Raw genomic sequence first — 19,680 nt, 5'->3', positions numbered from 1 at the left:
GCCGTGAGGGGCGGCGAGCCCCGCCCGCCCACGCGCAGCCGCTCCTCGAACCCGCCAATCGCCGCCGCGCGCGCCCGGCCCCAGGGGCGCGGCCGCCAACGGCCGGAGCGGCCGCATCATCCGCACGGACCAATGGGCGGGCGGCGCGCACCGGGCCAGGGGCGGGCACCGCTCGGCACCGACCCGCGGCGCGGGCACGCTGTGCCCCCGGAGCGCAATGGCTCCGCCGCGCTGCTGCACCGGTGCCCATAGGAAAGACAGGCTGCAAGCTCGCCTCTGCCGCCCCGAGCGACTGCAGATAAGGTGAAACAATGCATTTTATGATGCTGAGCTGCTAATTAATTGCATCGTATTTGATACACGGAGACGAAAAGTAAATTGGGAAAAAAGTTTGCGATCTTTCTCTAGAGCATAAGCTAAAGAAACGCTTTAGAGTGACAACGGAAAGGGGTTGGGGGATTTGTTTGTGTTTTTTCAGCCTCAGGTTGAACTCTAGAACCACTCGTGGCTCTGTTACCAAGTTTTTTTGTCTTCACGACTACAGCGGGATTGCTACACTGGCAGCAGCTGCTGTTCCCGATGCTTTTGTCATTTGTGTCTTATTTCCTCCAGCAGACTTAAACTAGTGCAAATAGGGAAGCATTCATGTCAGTACGATTGTTCTAAAAAAGCTACAGTAGGGAGATAATGAAATATTAATTATATAGATAACTAGGTATTATTGTCATGTGTATTTGAGTATAAAATAACTATTAATCATATATTTCAGATTTTGATCCATGCACTAATAAAAGCTCTGTCCACAACCGGCAAAGCAATGGCATTGATATTCTACATAAACTGGATATGGAGACTACAAAAAAGTGCAAACTGCCAGACTGGATGAAAGCCCAAATGAATAATTCATTTGCAGATGCATTAGGCTGTAGCACAGATGCAACTGAAGAGGAAGAAGATTACTTAGTTTATGATGGAGATATAGGAATAAGCTGTAAATACAACAATAACTCAGAGAATTTGAATGCCTGTAGTTGTACAAAAGATATTTCTGGTGTTTTAAACTTAGCCTGTTCTGAAGATAACAAAAACATAAAAGCGGCAGCCAATTATGAAACTCCTCTACAGCCTGAAGAATTCTCCAGTCATCACAGAGGCACCAGAGGAACAACTGCAGTTCCAATTGAAATGCCTGGAAGTGAAGCTTCCTTTCAGCAGGAATTACCTGTTGGTAGTCCCAGTAAAGCATACAGCAAAGAACATGGAACTACCTCCAAGATGTCCATGGTCCTCCTGCGTCATTTTTCTAGGGGAGAATTACTAAGCACATGCCCCTTAATTGAATGTGAGACAATACCAGAGGTGTCCTTTACTGAAAGTATCGATGACACTGGGAGCAAACCTGAGCCTTCAGAACACAAAGGCTCTTTAGTGTATGAACAATGGGCAGCGAGCTCCGGGGAGTATCCCTTAGAAAAGCACAAAGAAGTACAGGCTCATGACAAAAATGGAAACTCATTAAATGGAAATAGATCTGTTTCAAAGAAACCTATTTTTTATTCTGGTCAATGTGGGTGCAGACAAGAATTTTCACAAGTGATTAATGAGGCTGGAGATACACACACCTTTCAAAACATGAAAGATGAGAGAGCCCTGTTTAAGAGAACAGTTTCACCTTGTGAGCTCAAATATGGCCAAGGGCAAGCTCACTATTGCCTTCCTGACTTCTCTGAAGTTGCTTCAGAAGTTCAAGTACCAAAAAAACCTAACAATATTACCTCAGTTCCTTCAACTGCAAGAGAAAAACCCTTTCCTATTTTGCAAAGTAAATCAGTACCTGTGAACAACATTTTGGAAAATAAGAATTACTTCAATTCTGCTGAAGTAGAGAATCAGGAAGAAAGGAGTATTTCAGAACTGCTGCGACAGCTACAGGTAATTAGGATGCTTGAAGAAATTCTCCATCCTGGGTAAGAGTGGTTTATTGTAAGAAGATGTTCTTATCCCATAAAATCTAACATGACTAGCTCTATAGGCACTCTGTAGGTATCAGTGAGTACACCATCTGACTCAAAAACTACTTTTACAAATAAAGTTCTGTGGGACTGACTTGAGACAGAACTGTCATTACCATTATTTAAAGACTGAGTATTCTTTAATACGCCAGTATTTAACACTGGAGCATTATTTGGGATGATAAAGCATCCTATCAATTCATTAGGAAATCCACTATAAAGTGTTATTTCTAGTGTTATTTTTAAATATTTAAATTCACAAAAAATAGTTCAAATACATTTTTAAGAACAACATTTTATTTTTTACTGTACCTACATTAAGACATCTTTGCCTTTTTTCACATCTAACACACTTCAGCTACTGAGACTGGTATTTATTGACAAAGGATTTTTTTGACAGTATTTCTCTTACTGTTGTGAGTTTATTTTAAAGCTTGTTAGTAATTAGATAACTGCTGCTCAACTTCATGCCCTGATATGGAGCTCACTCACTGAGCTTTACAGGTTCTTAATTCTGTTCCTAGATTTACATCTTAGTAAATTGCCTGAGATACAACAAGTTTTAATAGTTTTCCCTATTATTTCCTGGCTGCAAATGAGATGCTGACACAGCATGCTGACATCCAGAATCATATTGACCATCTGAGATTTAATCCTAAGGTAAATATCTCAAAATACTTTTTTTTTAAAGTCATTCTTCTTTACCTCTAGCACTATGACTATCCCCCTAAAACTATTTCACCACCTTCATATTGTATTTCCCATTTATACAAATCCTCTATATTTTCACAACACAGAGAAGTATTTTAAGTATTTATACAATGAGACACTTTACACATCTGTCAACTCAGAAAATATATAAAATAATATATATTTCATTAATATTTTGTATTTTGAGTTAAAGTTTTTTGTCCAGCTCCATAAGTGTTCTATACATTGTATCTATAATGAAGGTTCTCATTTTAACAGATACTTCCTCAGTCAGACTTTGCAAATGCCAACATTGCCATTTCCTCAGGACACACTGGGACACCACCTGATGGCATCACATTACGTGCTCCTGTCCCTGTACAACCTACACATGGTTTGCTTAAAGCAAGTAAATAAAATTACAGTAGCTATGCAAATGACTATTTAATATAATTTGATTACATTTTTGGGCCAAAATTGCAATTGACCAATCTTCCCTTGTATTCCATAGGACTGCAGCCTGAAACAGCAGCATCAGCTCTACCAGCAGCTGGGACAGTGAAAGCACAGTGTCTAAATCCTTCTGATTCACTGCCAGAACTAACGCTAGGAGAAAAGATGTCTCAAATACTAAAGGATCAGACAGAGCAACTGACTAAGAAAGTAAGAGCTCTCTTTCAATATCCACTTTGCACTGATGCTCAAATTCCATACTCTCTTGGTAAATTGGTTTAAACATAATTATTAAGTCTAATATTTTGTCTTGAAGGTGGAAGACTTCTCTAAACATGTGATCCAGGAAACACTTTTTTTACAAGACAAATATCTGGTAAATTAATTTATGTATTTTGAGCTGAAATACACTTGAAATGGCTGTAGACTTATAATTTCTTGATGTTTACCTGAAATGGATATTTACTCTTCTCAATTCAGACTGAAGGTATGAGATTAGGAAGCAAAAATGAAGGTGTTCAGTAGGTGGACAAATTCTTAAATCTTTTAAGGATTCTGACTTAAAGCTGTTAATAAAAGGCCTAAAGATGCCATATAAGTTAGGAATTTTGACATGTAGGGCATCAGTTCAGAAATAATTTTTATTATTTTACTTGGACATAATAGAGCAGCACAGAGTATTAGGTGAATATGAAATATGCAGTCCTGTTTCAATTCAGAGAACTACTAAAATTCTTACCAACAGCACTGCAAATAACATCTGGCTTACATAGCAAGACATAGTGACAGCTACTTATGCTAAGTTATCATGACATTTTATATTGAAATATTTCTTATTGATGAAGGCATTAAATCAACTGAAAAGATACCTTGATGCCTTGGAAAGAAATTATTTAAAAGCTAGAGAAGAGCACCACAACTTACAGCTGCAGAACTACAAGGACAAGCCTATCAACCTTGGAGAGTTTGATCCTGAGAGGTTAGAAGAGAAGTGCTAAGTAGTACATCAGTATATTTTCTTTGACTCTCTTACAGATTTTGCTTCATTTATCCATCAGAGTTTTCCTGTAATGAAAATATTATCTTAATGTGGTAAACTGTAAGTTGTCTGGCCAAAATTCACCTTGGGATTTATATGTCCTACTTGTAATTTGATATCTGCTTGATTAATTCAAATACTTAAAAGAGACTCTGACAACTCCATACATTTTATTTTTTTATTTTACGGGAAACGTACTGTCATGTCCACTATGGTTATCGTGGTAAGAAATAAAAGATCACTTTAGAGAGCTTTAAGTAACTGTGAGTTGTGATTGGATTTAGAAGGGTGGAAGGAGGAATATTCAGACTTGGCATGCTGCTTGAAGACATTCAAGAACAAATGGAAGCCAGCAAAGGCAGCCTGTCATCATTACTGACTTCCTATGAATCTGCCCAGTCTTTTTGTGAGGTAACTGACTTTTATTAAACACTACAATTATTCTGTTTTATTGATGAAAGTCTTGAGAACCCAAGTGTAGTTTTGTGATTGTATGTTCTCCTCTAGTAAGAGCATGATGCTTTTATATAGCATGTTACTTCAAAAGAAAATATTTAAAATGAAATATTAACTTCATAATATGTAATTAACTGTAACAGAAACCTAAGTATAAAAACAAAACTATACTGAATGTTCTTAGCATTTCAGTTTCAAAAGCATTTATTTCACAGTAACAAAATATGAGTAGCTAATTTAACTTCTGCAAAGCTGTTTTGGGGAATTAATCACTATCATTTTCTGGGAGGAAAGATTACTTTGTCCAAGATTACTTTGTCCAAAATCTTAAGCTGCAGAATTACTAGAAGACCAAACAGTATTATGCTACAGAAAATTCCGTTTACTCCTAAGAATGGTAATATTTTCTCCCAGATCATAAATACACATTCACACTATCCTCCCCCCAAAAAAAATCTTACTGTCTTCTACAAATCTACAGGTAAGTCTCAACAAATGCTTCCATAACCAATGTTTTGGGTAACTTGGGCTTCAGAGAAAAATGGTAAGAACCTGAGGAGATGCTGTTTGGTAGGAGTCGTTCCTTGCAATGCAAGGCCCACCTATTCCTGTGCCTGTGCTTTGTTACTTTGTACAGAGCCTCGCAGTTTCAAGCACTGCTGATCTTCCACAAACAAGAAGTACTGAAACTCCATCTTTTCACAAGAAGCATGAGGGAGAAAGAAGTCAGACAACTGATGTAATCCCACCAGCAAATCAACTTTCTTTAGAAGGCAAAAAGTGCAATCTTTGTCTGCACATGTAAGTGAAAACTTGGAAACAGCCATTGAATTTTTAATAAAAACATACATAAAATTAATTGCTGAATAAGAAAATTAGGATGACTGAAATCTGAAAAGCAACATTAATATTTCCAGAATAAAAATTCTACAGAATTCTATAACTGCATATCCAAGAATTCCTCCTAGCCTGGTCTTCCTGCCTTTCTCAGTGTGAAAGTATTTCCTGAAGCTAAAACACCACCATCACTTGCACCTAGGAGTTAAATCATCTGTATAAAATTCATGGCAGCCACACAAATTCAGGATGTGAATAACTAGTCAGAGTACAGTGCCAGTAAAAGATAATTTGCCAATATTTGTGTGGTATTTTTAATTAAACAAGAAAAGGGAGGGATGCAGATCCTTACATAATTAACAATCAAAACCTTGTGAAAACTCTAAATACCGTCTCCACCCTCCTGGGAAGCATTTGATAGGTGTTAAACATCTCAATGATATTAGAAAAATAAAATAAGTGGTCCCCCCTTAACCAATCTAAGGTTAAAAAAAGAGAACTGAAGTAAGTTCCAGTAGAGAAGCAGAGCTTCTGGGAAAAGAGTGCAGCATAGAGCACAGTCATATTAACCTAATTCTGTCAGATTGTTTTGTAGGGTAGGTGTTAATAGTTGTCTAGTAAAACTCACCTAGCTTCCACTTTTTTCTCTGTAATTGAAAGACTATTAGTTCAATCTTCTGATCATTATGTTCATGAACAGGCAGAAAATATTCCAAATAAACTTGGCGATCCCATACACCCTAAGTTAAAAATACACATCAGGTAACTCAAACGAGGAACCTTGTTCTTTTTCTTTCAGAAGGTACATCTCAAATATTCCTCTAATTATCTAAAGGCATTAAAGCCTTAATAACAGTTCAAAGTTACTAAGATACCAAATCATATTAATTGTTTGTTGTATCAAAATACTATCAGTGGTAACAGATGGATGTAGCTAAGATTTCATACTACTTTATTATTCCAATGCAGGATTATCAAGATCTCTACTTTTAAGCATTTTTAACACTTGTGGGAAGTCAGGATGCTTTTGTCAGAATGTGTCCTTTAACTAAAGGGTTAATTATTTTTCAACTAGTTAATTATTAAACTTCTGCTTACCAACTTTTCAGATAACTGATACAAGTAAAGTTCTTTCTGTGAATAAATATGATTTATTCTTCGTAAAGTAATTAATCATTAGTATGATGTATTAGAGATGTTTGTAAGTCTCATCCTAGAAATATTAATATACAATAAAAATATTTTGTTTCCATGCTCAAAGAAATACAAATATCCAGGAAGGAAAAACTGGAACATCTCCACTCTTCAAGCAGAGAAAACCAACTGATTTATCAGATACCAACCTGAGTAAGTCATGAGGGCATATAAAGGTCAGAACCATGCTTAAACCTGCTAGAGAATCCTGGGAATACATTCCTTTTATGTCTCAACATGAAAATTGTAGTTTTAACAGATGTTACTGCTTAGCAGAGCACAAAACACTGAGAATAAAAAGGAAACTAAAAAGATCACCAGGTCAAATTCACTGTGAAATTCTCAGTGACAGACCAAGAGGCAACAGACACATTGCAGTGCAATTTTCAGTTAGATATGAATGAAAGATTTTTAACTTGCTCAAGCATTGAAACAGTTTGCTCTAGAGAGGCTGTGGCATATCCACTTTCAGAGATATTCAGAACTCAACTGGACAGGGTTCTAAGCAACTTCCTTTAAGCTGGGCCTGCTTTGAGAGGGGAGAGAATCAGAGGACCTCCAGAAGTCCTTTCCAACCTGAATTACTCTATAAATCTAATTCAGCTTCCTAGATAAGTTTCCAAATATTGCCACTGCTAATACTTTCAAGAGCATGACAGTGACGTGCACACACGTGCTTTGATTTTGCTTTTTCTTCTGATCTGCATTTATTTAATGTTCTAGAAGATGATTCTAAGCTTGACAACTGAGACACTTCATATCAGTACATCCACTTTCAGTTTTTGGAGTCAACTTCATTTTTCTGCTTAAAAACAATTTTACCTTTCCACTGCAGAATATTCTGAAGCTTTTAGTAACTTGCAACTAAAGGAGAACAGCATGAGCTGTCCTACATTCAGTTTTAAGTCTGAATATCCAGGTTTTCTTACCTTTTGTCAATCAGTTGTCCTTGACTTTTTTGTGATATCCTCTTAATTTAAGATAGCATCCTGGGATTACTGTTTGTACTGGTTGGTGCAATAGTTAAAGCAGTGCCATACTAGAACTGCTCAAATTCTCATCCCATTCCTATTATGCTGCACTGTTCCCATAACACTGTGGACAAGGACATGGAGAACATCATTAAAGAAAAAAAAGCCAACAATTCTTGGTCTGAAAATAAGCACCACCAGAAAATTACATTCAAAGCTTGCAGACAGGGCTGAAACCTAATCTTTAACTCAATCCTCACTTTCCTGGGGGTGAAAAGTACTTCCTCAAATTGCAGTAGTATTAATGGCAGCAAAAGGCTCTGAAATTACAGTGCTGAAAGCCAAATAATTACCTGAGTACATTAGCCAAAGCTTCTCATATTTCAGACCCTTTTAACTTACTTTTTGAATTTTAGGCAGTGATTCAGAAGACTTCTCAGCCTGTGATTCTTATAATGATTCACAAAGCAAGGACCTTGTCAACTGTGACACTCTAAGTTACAAATCATTAAATATGAGATTATGTGGAGAGAAACAAGGTACAGTGATTGCAAAAATATGAACATCTACAAGGAAACACTGCTTGTAGTTTTATTTTTCTAAACCACACATCTCTTGGTTTCCAGGACTTAGATGCAGATGCCCCAGGGGAAGCAGAGATCAAGTAAAACTCAGGAATTACAAAGCGTCTGCTCAGTCTTGTACCCTATGTAGAAAAAGCAGCTCTGGTTCATCCTGTAAGTGTGATGGGTAATTAACAAACACAGGCTGGCTTTTTAGGGGCAGAAAGCCACACTGCACACACCAGGCCACATTTAATTTAGTTTAAGCACTCATTAGCACTGTAAATCCAACTTTTACACACCTGGTCAAGTTTAATCTCCATGCACAACAGATTTAACTTTCCCTGGTTCTTAGTGAGTGGAATCCCTTTCATATTTCATTTATGGCAGGAATATCTCATTTTGCAGAGCCACATGAAAGGATATGAAAATTAGGCATTACTGTGCCAGCTTTTATAGTGCCAGCCATTAACCTAACGTAGTATAAACAAATACTAAAGAAAATTCCAGCTCTATCCTCATATTGTGTGACATGCAGCAAAGTCAAGGGGAGCCTAATTTAAAAAAATCAAATCATCTGAACATGAACCTTTTCAAGTCACTTAGACTCTCTCTAGCATAAGAAAAAATTGCTTAAAGAAAAATATAAAATTTCATCAAGATGAAAGCAGAAATTAACTATTTGTCTCTAGCAAGCCTGTGAAACTACAAATCAAAGTAGTATTCATTATTAGGATTATGACACTGATTATTCTACACTTCCCCACTGCAGTTTTTCACTGCATAAAACTGAATATAAATCTGCATTCCATTTGCCAACTAAACTCAAGAGCAAACACAAAAAGGTTAATCTGTCCTCATTTACAAAAAACTTTAAATATATTCAAGTTTTATTCAGCAGTGATAGTTACTTGGTCTTTAACTTATGCTAAAGAGAAAAAAAAAGTTAAAATACACAGAAAATTACCTTTTTTTTGGTTTTATACATGGCCTCAACAACTCCAGCTTATTCACAGAAGAGAATCTCCACTCAAAAGGCTCAAAAACCCAGTCAGCCAGATGAAGTTGTAGCCAGAGTTCATGAAAGGTAAGCTATAGTAATAACTATGTAGTACAATAGAAAACCCCATTGTTGAAGATTCAGCATGGAAAAAACACAAGGTATCGTAAGCAGGAATAATATTTTAGCTTTTGCAGTACATGTTGTATATTAGAATTTCACTCTTTAATGAAATTAAAATATTTGCTTGAGGAACATGTGTAAACAATTCTTACATTAGTTCTTCACTCCTAATGTAATGAAGAGTAAAAACATAACTTCTTTAGCTGACACATTTAGTAATGAAAAAAGAATTCACTTTAAGAGGATGTTCCCATTCAAAGATTCAAAAGCAGGCCTGTATTATTAGCATGCAGCTCTGTTTGCTACCAACTATTGCTCTATAAGTAATAATCCTACTTTTAATTGCTCTTAATATTAAATTACACCATGAGACAGAAATAAACTGGATTCCTAATAGTAGCACAGACTAGACTGAAATGCAAACAAGTTTTGTCACAGTATTTTGACAGCTTTACTCAATAGCAGGAATTGCCTGGAAGTTCAGCAGCTGCAATTGAAAGCTGCACAGTGGCATAGAACACTGAGAGAAAGTTGCAGCAGCAGCAGAGTGCCGCTATTATGAGAAATTTTCTTACTCTGCATCCTAGAACATTTTCTGTTTTATTGCAATGCAGATAGAACACAAATAATGATGGACTGTGCTTTACAATTCCATGGAAAAGTCTACTTACCATAAAATTAACTTGCAACCAAGTGCTATCAAGGTTTATGTATGTGATTCATAGTTTAGAAGCTCTTTTTCTTACTTAAATGTTATTTTATTCTATATATCTTATCTTTAGGAAATCCTTTGTGGCTGCCAAAACCTGCTGTTCAAGCACATATGATAAAATGATCCTTTCACAGCAATACACACCCAGTAAGAAATCTGCCCAAAGAAAATCTGCAATCAACACCAGAGACAGAAATGTCAGTGACTCCTATGCAAATGTAAGACTTTTGAGTGAAAATTAAAAGCCACACATCTTTCTTGAAAGGATTACCTCCATACCTTATGGCCCTGTAGAACATCCCATCCTTAGCAAGCTGATTCCTACAATCTAAGCATGTGTAAGACAAGAGGGAGTTCAAACCCCAAGCATTTTGGCTTCTATGTTACTATATTTCTTCATATAGATTGTGCTTGTTGTGCAACTCAGTCCCTGTATTAAAGGTGAAACAGACCAAAAATAGCACTGGATCTTATCTCTAGAATTGTGTTTCATATACTGAAATAAAGCCTAGTTAGACAAACCACTATCAAAACCTCAAGAAAGCCTTCTCAGTACCAAAAACATTCACCACAATGGAGCTGATACATTAGAAAGGTGTAAATATCCCTCAGTTCAAATGAATACACAAAGAGAGAAATGATTAACAGATACTTCCAACTTGAATCTTAGAGCAGTCTATCATGTGACTCAAGTTTTACTTCTCAACATGTATTCAGAGTGAAAATCACGGACAAAACCTAAACATCATCTTTTTCCAGTACCTATGTATACATTTGCCTTCACTATTAACAAGGCTACATTTTATTATTTCCAACAGGTTTTAAGTTCTACTCTGGATCATGCCATAGAGACAGCAAACTGTCTGAAGAAAGCTACAGAGCGAATGGTACAAGCAGTTTCAGAAGATCTAGCTAAAGTTAAGAGAAAACAGTTTTAATTACCTAGTTCAAATGCTGTATTCTGCTGGTTCATACTGGAAGTGTTAGTATTTCTGCAAAAATCAAATGATGAACACAAACATGAAAGAGTCAGCTAGCTTTGTCAGCTGTTCTGTACCTATTGGTACTAAACCAAACCAGAGCACAAAGGTATTCCACGTTTACACATGTAATACCTTTGTAAACGGTACCCTTGTAAAGGTATTCCATGTTTACCAAGTGTAAATGTGGAATATTTCTATATTGAGTGTATTAATAAAAACAATAATTTGTTTTTAGAACTGTAAAACGAATTATTAATTCTACTGAAAGTCTTTAGTAGGTTGGGTAATGCCATTACTGTGTTCAGATACCTTCTGTAAGGATTCACTTAAGACAGCTTCATAAAAATTGGCTTAAACAAGCAAAATTAACTTTCTGACTTGGATTTCCCTCCACTCCCAAGTGTGAGAATAAATCTCAGTCATTACTACATACCATTTCTTCTCACACTTCAACGGCGGCTTCTTAATCACACCAAGAGAAAACAGTCTCTGTACCTGAGACATCTAGACGCAATCATCATGTTAACATACCGAGTCACAGTCAACATTTGGAATTATTTTGGTTTTAGAGTGCCCTACATTGAGAATTGTTTGTTTTTAAGAAACATCCTTGTATGTTGCAATGACTGAATTACACCATTTGTTGTTTAAGTATTTGTAACAATTAAATTGGTTCCTTCAATTTGATGTTCTTAATTTGTCAGATATATCTGGCTTTGACATTTTAGCTGATGGTAAGTAGGTTGGAAATTTTTAAAATACTGTAGAAATTCAGTGAGCTAAGAAAAGTCATCTATTATTTTCCTTCTAACATCCATTTAACTGCAGTGATTAAAGGCAAGCAGTTAATAGCCTTGTTTTATCAGGGCTGCTACTCACTGAAGCCAAAGGACATAAGGACTGATGAAAACCAAATTAGAAATGCCAGTACATTCCTTAAAAAGGACAGCTATTTTCAGGCAAACCTGAGCAATTTCATCAGTGGAGGACACAGAAATAATCCAGAGTCTGTTCATACAAGCAGTGATTGCTAAACTCACTGCCATGTGCCACTTGCTCACTAGCCTGAGTCATTGGCTTTTTTCAGGGCTCCTTCCACCCTTCACAGCCAACAATACCATTCAGCTCTATTCCTCCTTAGCCTTACTGTATATCCTTAGAACTTCATTTGCCTCTCCTTATTATCCCTGGTTTTGCTTTATTTAGTTTAGTGTTTGGAATGTCCCCATTCCATTTGATGAACCAGTTGATTTAAAAGTGTTGGTCTGTAGTCCTATTGAAAAAAAATTCAGTGTAGATTCAATTCCAAATTTGAAAGCATTTGAAAGCTACAGCCACTTATTCTCATCACATCACATGTCCCACAACATTTTAGAATCATTATGTCATGTCCTCCCCTTTCATTCCTCTCTGAGAACTTGACCTTTTTCCACCTTTTAATTAACTCTGAATAATTCTGTGATTAACTCATCTAACAAATATGTCTTCTTAAAGTACTGGTTAACCTGAGAGCAAAAATAAAGGGAAAAAACCCAAAATCACAAAAAAGAATAAATACTCATTATTGGGAAAACAAAAGGACACGAGTAAGCTGTTCTTTTTGCATTATAACATTTCTCTTGGACTCTACATACAACAAACTAACATTTCAAGGCACATAAATACAACATCCCGTTAATATTTCGGTAATTTTAATTAAGTAATTTTAAAAAAGAGATCTAAACATTACCAGTATTACAGAATTCATACAATTTGATTTTTTTATTCTCTTCAATGCAAATTTAAGTATTTCTTTCTTAGTATGTAACACAATTTTTTAAAAGTCAGTTCTTTTGAGTGCATCAGGTTTTGTCATCTTGTGTGCTTTGTGCTTTTCTTTTTCAAGTTACCAAACCCATTGAAAGACTGAGCTGCTTCCCTTTTTGTCCTGTCCTTTCCCCATGCTTCCACTTCCTCAGAGAGACATGTTTCGTTTTGGAATTTCTGTATCACAGGCAATTCAACTTCTGAAACAGACAGACTATGTAGACAATCATAAGGAATTTGCTAAGAAATTAAATTTTAAAAAAGCTTCAGTAATAATTTCTGTATATACTTAAATATAAAGTGTACTTCAGTGCACAGTTGACAGCATTTCTCCAAAGTTGTTTACTGTGATTGGAACTGCTTAATAATTCTGTGATTAACAATCTACTTTACCCAGCACCATCCAAAAAGCCTTTAGATTTTTCACAATTACACATATTTAAAGAATTTTCAGCACGTTTTTTTTACAGAAAACATTACACTTCATGACACTGAACTTGTATTAAACATTTTTACCATAAACCCATATTTACAAGTTTTCTCTTGAAGTCCCTACCCAAGAGCCTAGGCCCTTTTTAATTCAGTCATCTTTAGAAATAAATGCCATTATAGAAAGTTTTCACAGTTCTCAAAGACAATTCCAGTTTATATATAATTACAATACTTTTTAGCATAATTAGTTAGGAACAAACATGCCCTTGCGAAAAAGTACTTGCAGTGTAATACTAAACAGAACCTAAGAAACACACGTGTTTATCTTTTCATCTCTCTGCCTTCTACTCCCCCAAAAGCAGCAAATTTAAATTATAACATGACCTCCATTAGGAAACATGTAGTATTGAAGTGCAGTATTTGGAAAAGTCAGTTCCATTAGAATATGTACATACTGTTTGTGTTTTTAATGCACCACAAACATCACCATATCTATTCATCCTTAATGCAGACCATATCCTTGGGTTTACTAAGGCTCTTCACTTCCTCTAGTAGTTTTCTAGGTGTCCAAATATGCGTAGAACCTGACAAAAGAACATAAGTATGAACTGTATCAGTCAAATTCTGACTTTCAGACATTCCCTCTTTAAACCATCAGTTACATGCCAGTGTTTTTTACTGCGCCTGGAGAACTGACAAGTGCAACAATTCAAAGTGTTTTCACGTAAAGCACCATCACGTAAGTGTCACCATTACGTGGGCAATGTCCCTCTTCCCGCACTCAGACATCCAGATCAGGACTCTGAACACAAGTTCCAGGTCCTGCTCTGCCCTGTTTGAAAGACAGGACTGAACCTGGGCACTTGTCCTAGCCTGCAAGAAACCTGCCTTTCTGTGAAAGGGTGAGTTAATGAGAGGCTTTACCCTAGAATCAGTAAAGTATCTGGATTCAAGATTATCACAAACATTAGTGTTCCACAGAAATACCAGTTAGAGAAAATTGGCTTTTACTGACTAACATTTCCTTGAAAAACAAAATTCAAGTCTTGACCAGCAACGAAAATCCTTCTTATTCTTCAATGCACAACTTCCTCTCTTATTCTCACAGAGAGTGATTATAACTTCTGCCACTAAGAGTCACCCTGCAGTTCTGAAGGCAACAAGTAGTGACACTCTGAATGGGCTAATATTCCTGGAGTTCTGAATCAGGAACACAGACAAATATTAATTTTTCAGTAGTCCATGTGGAAATTTGGCAACTATCACCTTCCCTCAGAAATCAGGATTACAAACAAAACCACAAGAATAATCTCTAAACAAAAGGGAAGATGGTGCTGTGGTGAGTGCCAGATACCCCAGTAAAGAGTCACCTGCACTAAACATGGTATTGTAAACAAGTTTCAGATGAAGAAATAATCTGGTTAAACTACATTCCTGTTGTCCTGGTCTTTCCATTACTACTCAGAACTAGAACCAGCATTAAACCTATCTCAACCACCACCAATGAAACCAGCAAATAAAAAATAAACTAAACCAAAACCAACCACACACAAACACACCTACAATACCCCTGAATATTTTGAGGTAACAGACTCTAGATTTCAGAATCAAGGTTGGCATTGTTTTAGGGAAGAGTATTTATTTAAAATCATGGTAGATAGGTTCAATCTGAATCTCAAGACTAAATTTAAATGCCAGATGTAGACCTCTCAAGTAATTGAGAATGCTTTAGATGACCCTGCACCCAGCCATCAGCCAGCCCTGCAGATGGACAGAGGTCTATGGTAAGGTTCTGTATCTAGGAGCTCTGTTCCTATATATTATACATATGTACAAGTTTTAGCACCTAATTATTTCCTATAATGCTATTTAAAATTCATTTGAAGCACAGCAGCTGATGGAACAAGCATTTACTACCTCCAAAGTGCTGAGAGATTACTACACCAGCTGTCAATTGCCAAATCTAAAGGAGAGGGAGTTTGCAGGACCCAAGCAGTTAATCATTGTGTGGTTTCTGCAAAGCTTCCAAGTAGCCACAACAGAAACTAGAAAATATTGCTAAGTCAACTGAACTACACTGAAAAGGGGGTTTGGAGTTTATTTGTTTAGTTTTTTGGGTGGAATTCTGATAAGGATTGTTGGGGTTTTTTAATACTTATCTTCCTTCCAAAGTGAGCAATTTTGCACTAGTCTGTCAGCTTTCCTACTTCCAAAAGCAATTAGAGTAGCAAGTACCACTGAAGGTAAAGCACAGGCAGATGCAAAAGTCTGTGAGGTAACCGCAATGCAAAGAAATAGAGGTCTCTTGAAATCCTGTTGGCTGTACACTGACATGTCTCTGACATAATTCTTCTGTAGGGCATAACTGTTTTGTCCTTAATGTCTTGTGGCAAAAAAATCCCTCCAAACATCAAACACTTGGGATAACCTACAAAGATCCTTTTAAGTGCATAGTTTTAAGAAATACACTGGCTATGGTATTAGTGTGGTGAACCAAGAGAGGGCATCTAAGCAAAATGATTCTTGCATTTTCCAGACCCACATGCAGTACAGCACACACCCCATCCTTTCCCATGGCAAGCTTACCAATGACAACCTCACAGGACCTGTAGGTCTCGGACACCTGGTAGGCACAGCGCGTCTCCGAGTAGGTGACACCGCCAATGACAAACACAATCAGCCTGGCGCTGCTCCTGCGCTCCTCCCTCTGACTCGCTCGGGGCTTCTGGCGTGCACTGCAAAAGAGTTCATGACATTACACCTACACAGCTTGCCTGATTAATTTTTGGTTAAAATTATACAGTAAATAAGCAGTAGCAATTTCTGTCATTCAGCTCATGGCTTGATTATAATTTCAGCAAAAGTATTTAGATAAATTGTTTTTATTAAATTTTGTAAATTATCACATTACTCTAACTGTTTAGGTATCACTGGGAGAAAATAAATACAAAACAAAAACCTTGTTGCACACACAGCTAACATGCCAAGAGCTCCTGCCAAGCAGCTTAACTGCATGCTCCCAATTCCAGTGGCATTTTTCATGAGAAGCTCATTTGAAAATGCTGGAGTCTTAGGTTTTTCTATCTCTGAACACGAACAGAATCTCTAAAGAAAACATTTGTCTGTTATCAAATTAGATTCAGATACCTAGGAAAAACATAAGCAGCCTGAAGTGCTTAGAATCTAATACACAGGTTAAGTCATCTGCAGTCCTGATCTCCCTGCTAGAGTGCCTTCAAGATTCCCACATTTCACCAGCCTGTAAGACAGAGATCAAGTTCCAATGTGCAGGGACTTGCTCTAGTATTGCCTGGCACTGATCCTAGTGCAAATCCAGGAACAGAAGGATACACCACAAATAGTTTAATTAGAAGTGGATGTAAAAAACCTATTCTCCTAAGGCTGTGTATCTATACTCTTTGTTTTTTATTTACAAAGGTACAAATTCCAATTCCAATGTATCTTCCACATTTAGGATATATTTAATGTTTCTCTCTCTGAATTCCAGCATCTGATTAGTGCAGTGAGCATTCCTGAGAGAGAACACTCCTAGTTAGCATTCCTGTGATAGAAACACTCTTGGGAGTCTTGATTCATTTGTCTCCCCTTTTAAATAACACTATAAAAAGTGATAAAGCTCTCAAATTGGCCTGTATTGGTCATGAGGTTCAAGAGCTAGTGGAATTTAAAAGAGAAAGAAGGAACAATACAGGTGAGCTAAAAAAAAGAAATTCCAAAAATCACCTCTCAGTGATAATCATTAAATATGCAAGTATACATTTCATATTCATTAGCAGAGAATTAATTTCAAGATCTCCAACTGTCCTGGACTTGCCTAAACCACTCCCTGGCAACAGGGGTCAAATGCCTAACAGGCCCATATTTCCTAACGAGAGAGCCGATAGAAGATTAAATTAATTACCTGAGGTAATTAACCCCAATAATGTCACCACCACTAACATAGCAGAGATAACTTCCATAAGTAAAACATTCTTTTTACCTAAGTCACAGTACTGAACATTTATTCCTGAAACTACTTCACACTCAATGGTTTAAACTTCTCATTCTGGGAATATGAGATGTTATTTCTAACCTTGAAGGAAAAGGGAGATACTACAAACAAAAAGCTATACATTACTAAGAATTATTAAAATAACAACCAAGTTGAGTATGTTTTAGATTAAATAAAAATATAGGCTTACCACATTAACATGACCTTACATGCGTTATTCCACTGTTCAGTAAGCACACCTCTGCAAGGCTTTAGAAAGCAAATGACACAAATACTGAGATCTGGGTAGGCTGTGCTTCAGGAAATGAAACCATTTACCTTACTGCTCCTGAACCATTCCAGGTGGGAGGACAGCGGGAACAATAAGGCCATTCTTTTGAATCTAATTTGTTTTCTATAGCATCCTGAAGTGCAAAATAAAGACACACTTTAAACAGGCATACAGACCTTAACTCCACCAAGTTTCAGCTTTCAGAAAGGATATCTAACTGGCATTTCATGCCAATACATGCAGCCCAACAAATAATTGCAAGTAGCATCTCATGAATAATGCTCCTATGTAACAAAATGCTAGACCACATAATGCTAAAATGTATTATAGGTGTTTTGTGTATAACAAGGAATTGTGAGTATACATGCTTTTTTAAATAAACATATACTGATTTAACTGTTCAGATTTCACTAGCAGCTTTTCATCTGTAAAAACCTTAATTATTTAATTTCTACATAGCAATGTATGAGAGAAGTCAGAGTCCTCTAAAAATATAAATGAACATGAGAAAGCCATCAAGAATTTATGAATGACAGCACTGGATCAGACTAACACTCCAGTATCCTGTGTGACATCAGTCACTGACTAATGCTTAGGAAGAGGTTTGAGAAGAATGAAATTACACTTCTGGCAAGTAATACCTTCCAGGCTCTACCACATTATAGTTTAGATTGGAATTGTAGTTTAAAGACCCATTGAAGTTAAAACCAAGAAGATACAGATCTCTAAATTATACCAAACACTATCAAACCCAGAACAAGCTGTTCTAAAAGACTTCTTGCTTTCACTTTCATTCGCATCACCTTTAAAATGACCTCTAATAAGGAGTATTACTAACAGCAGTATACTGTTCTATATTACAGACAGACTAGAAGTGATCACGTTGCCCACCAGATGTATGTAACAAAATTAACTCAAAATACTGTGGAATTCAAAAGATAGAGTACAACAGCTCACTTGAGTAAATTTCTGCACTGCACCCATGAATGAATTAGTTGGTGAAATTTACCTCCATAACATCTTTGATAACAGGAGTCCACCTAGAAAGCTGAAAGGTTTCTTCTTTAGAACGGTCCCTTCTTACGTATTTATGCTGCTGAGCAACAAACTGAAAAGATTTTCAAAATATGGTTGTATTATTTACTGTTTGGATTTTTGAAACTTATTAGCAGTAAGCAGCAGAAGGAGGGGGGGATAAGTATGAGATTTTAAAGAAATTATAAAAACTATAAAGAACAATAATTAATACCTCTAGAATTCAGGATACATTAGAAATACTAACTTCAGAGCGAAGGAACTGAGTAAGTTGGGAGTTTCCAAAATCAACTAGCTCAAGCCACCAGCTGATAATTGCAGAGGGAACATTATGGGTATCTTACTTTAAACAACTAACATAAACAATTTTCAAAGGATTTACCACTTAAATCACAAAATAAATAAATACATTCTTACTGAAGAGATAACAGGAACATCAAGGTATTTCCAATTTCTTATCATATCACTATCACTTTCTATGTGTACATTCTGGATCAGCTTGTCCAAGTTCTCCTGGGTAGTTCCTTCAATATATGGAAAAGAGACAACAATTACCAAGTTACTGTAAGACCACTTTTGTCTCACACATTCTGGGCTATTATTTAGTATAGAACTTTTTTGTTTGTTCTGTGTGACCAGTCTAAGTTTAACATAATACTATATTTTAGATAAATTTTTTTAATGGTCCATTCTTGAGACCAAAACTCAGTACTGTCAGAGATTCCTCAAACCAGCATTCTGCCAATTTGCTCCTTCTCTACAAGAAATTTTTCCCTACTGACTTATTTTCAGGTCACCACAGATATGGAACTCCCCCTTTAACAGCTTCAATACCATGTGAAAATAAGAGAACAAACTATAATGGAAGGATAAGAATGGTATTAAAACACTGTGTGAATCTACACTTGAATTACATCTCTTAACTCCTTGCCAGTAGTATCTTTGCTGCTAATCTGAGAGAAAATACAGAGGATGGATAGGATTTCTTTCAAATCCAGCCATCAACTCCAATGCAGGGACTTAGTACAGTGGTTTTAGTTAACCTATCCTAAAACTTGAGTTCAAGCTCATAGCACTGAGGAAAAAAATGA

General features: G+C 36.4%; 2 protein-coding genes across 3 annotated transcripts in view; one reads left to right on the top strand and one right to left on the bottom strand.

Annotated features, from left to right (window-relative positions):
* The first annotated feature begins 164 nt into the window (after positions 1-164).
* AKNAD1 (AKNA domain containing 1) lies at positions 165-12,800 on the top strand. Of its 2 annotated transcripts, XM_030953019.1 has the most exons (15): positions 165-303; positions 770-1,932; positions 2,613-2,672; positions 2,982-3,111; positions 3,214-3,365; positions 3,472-3,531; positions 4,001-4,134; positions 4,479-4,605; positions 5,288-5,451; positions 6,749-6,834; positions 8,069-8,191; positions 8,279-8,389; positions 9,221-9,302; positions 10,121-10,268; positions 10,869-12,800. In XM_030953019.1, exons 2-15 carry the CDS (start codon positions 847-849, stop codon positions 10,986-10,988), a joined length of 2,583 nt encoding a protein of 860 aa, XP_030808879.1. In that variant the 5' UTR covers positions 165-303; positions 770-846; the 3' UTR covers positions 10,989-12,800. The 2 variants fall into 2 exon arrangements, with proteins under 2 accessions (XP_030808879.1, XP_030808880.1); XM_030953020.1 differs by lacking the exon at positions 8,069-8,191.
* STXBP3 (syntaxin binding protein 3) overlaps positions 12,642-19,680 on the bottom strand; it is a 22,223-nt gene continuing 15,184 nt past the window's right edge. Inside the window, exons 15-19 of the mRNA XM_030953023.1 lie at positions 19,007-19,113; positions 18,564-18,662; positions 17,602-17,687; positions 15,858-16,006; positions 12,642-13,855 (exon numbers count right to left, since the gene is read on the bottom strand). Coding sequence (XP_030808883.1) covers positions 13,764-13,855; positions 15,858-16,006; positions 17,602-17,687; positions 18,564-18,662; positions 19,007-19,113 — 533 coding nt within the window. The 3' untranslated portion in view covers positions 12,642-13,763. The remainder of the gene's footprint in view (positions 13,856-15,857; positions 16,007-17,601; positions 17,688-18,563; positions 18,663-19,006; positions 19,114-19,680) is intronic.

This window comes from Camarhynchus parvulus, chromosome 8, assembly GCF_901933205.1.
Source record: "Camarhynchus parvulus chromosome 8, STF_HiC, whole genome shotgun sequence".
Classification (NCBI taxonomy): Eukaryota; Metazoa; Chordata; class Aves; order Passeriformes; family Thraupidae; genus Camarhynchus; species Camarhynchus parvulus.
Note: the sequence above shows the minus strand (reverse complement) of the source record. Positions and strands in the feature narration are given on the sequence as shown.

Coding starts and splice junctions, on each gene's coding strand:
- AKNAD1 (XM_030953019.1), top strand. CDS start 847: ATGGAGACTACAAAAAAGTGCAAACTGCCAGACTGGATGAAAGCCCAA. Junction 6,835..8,068: donor TTTATCAGATACCAACCTGA/GTAAGTCATGAG, acceptor TTTGAATTTTAG/GCAGTGATTCAGAAGACTTC. Junction 8,192..8,278: donor ATTATGTGGAGAGAAACAAG/GTACAGTGATTG, acceptor CTTGGTTTCCAG/GACTTAGATGCAGATGCCCC.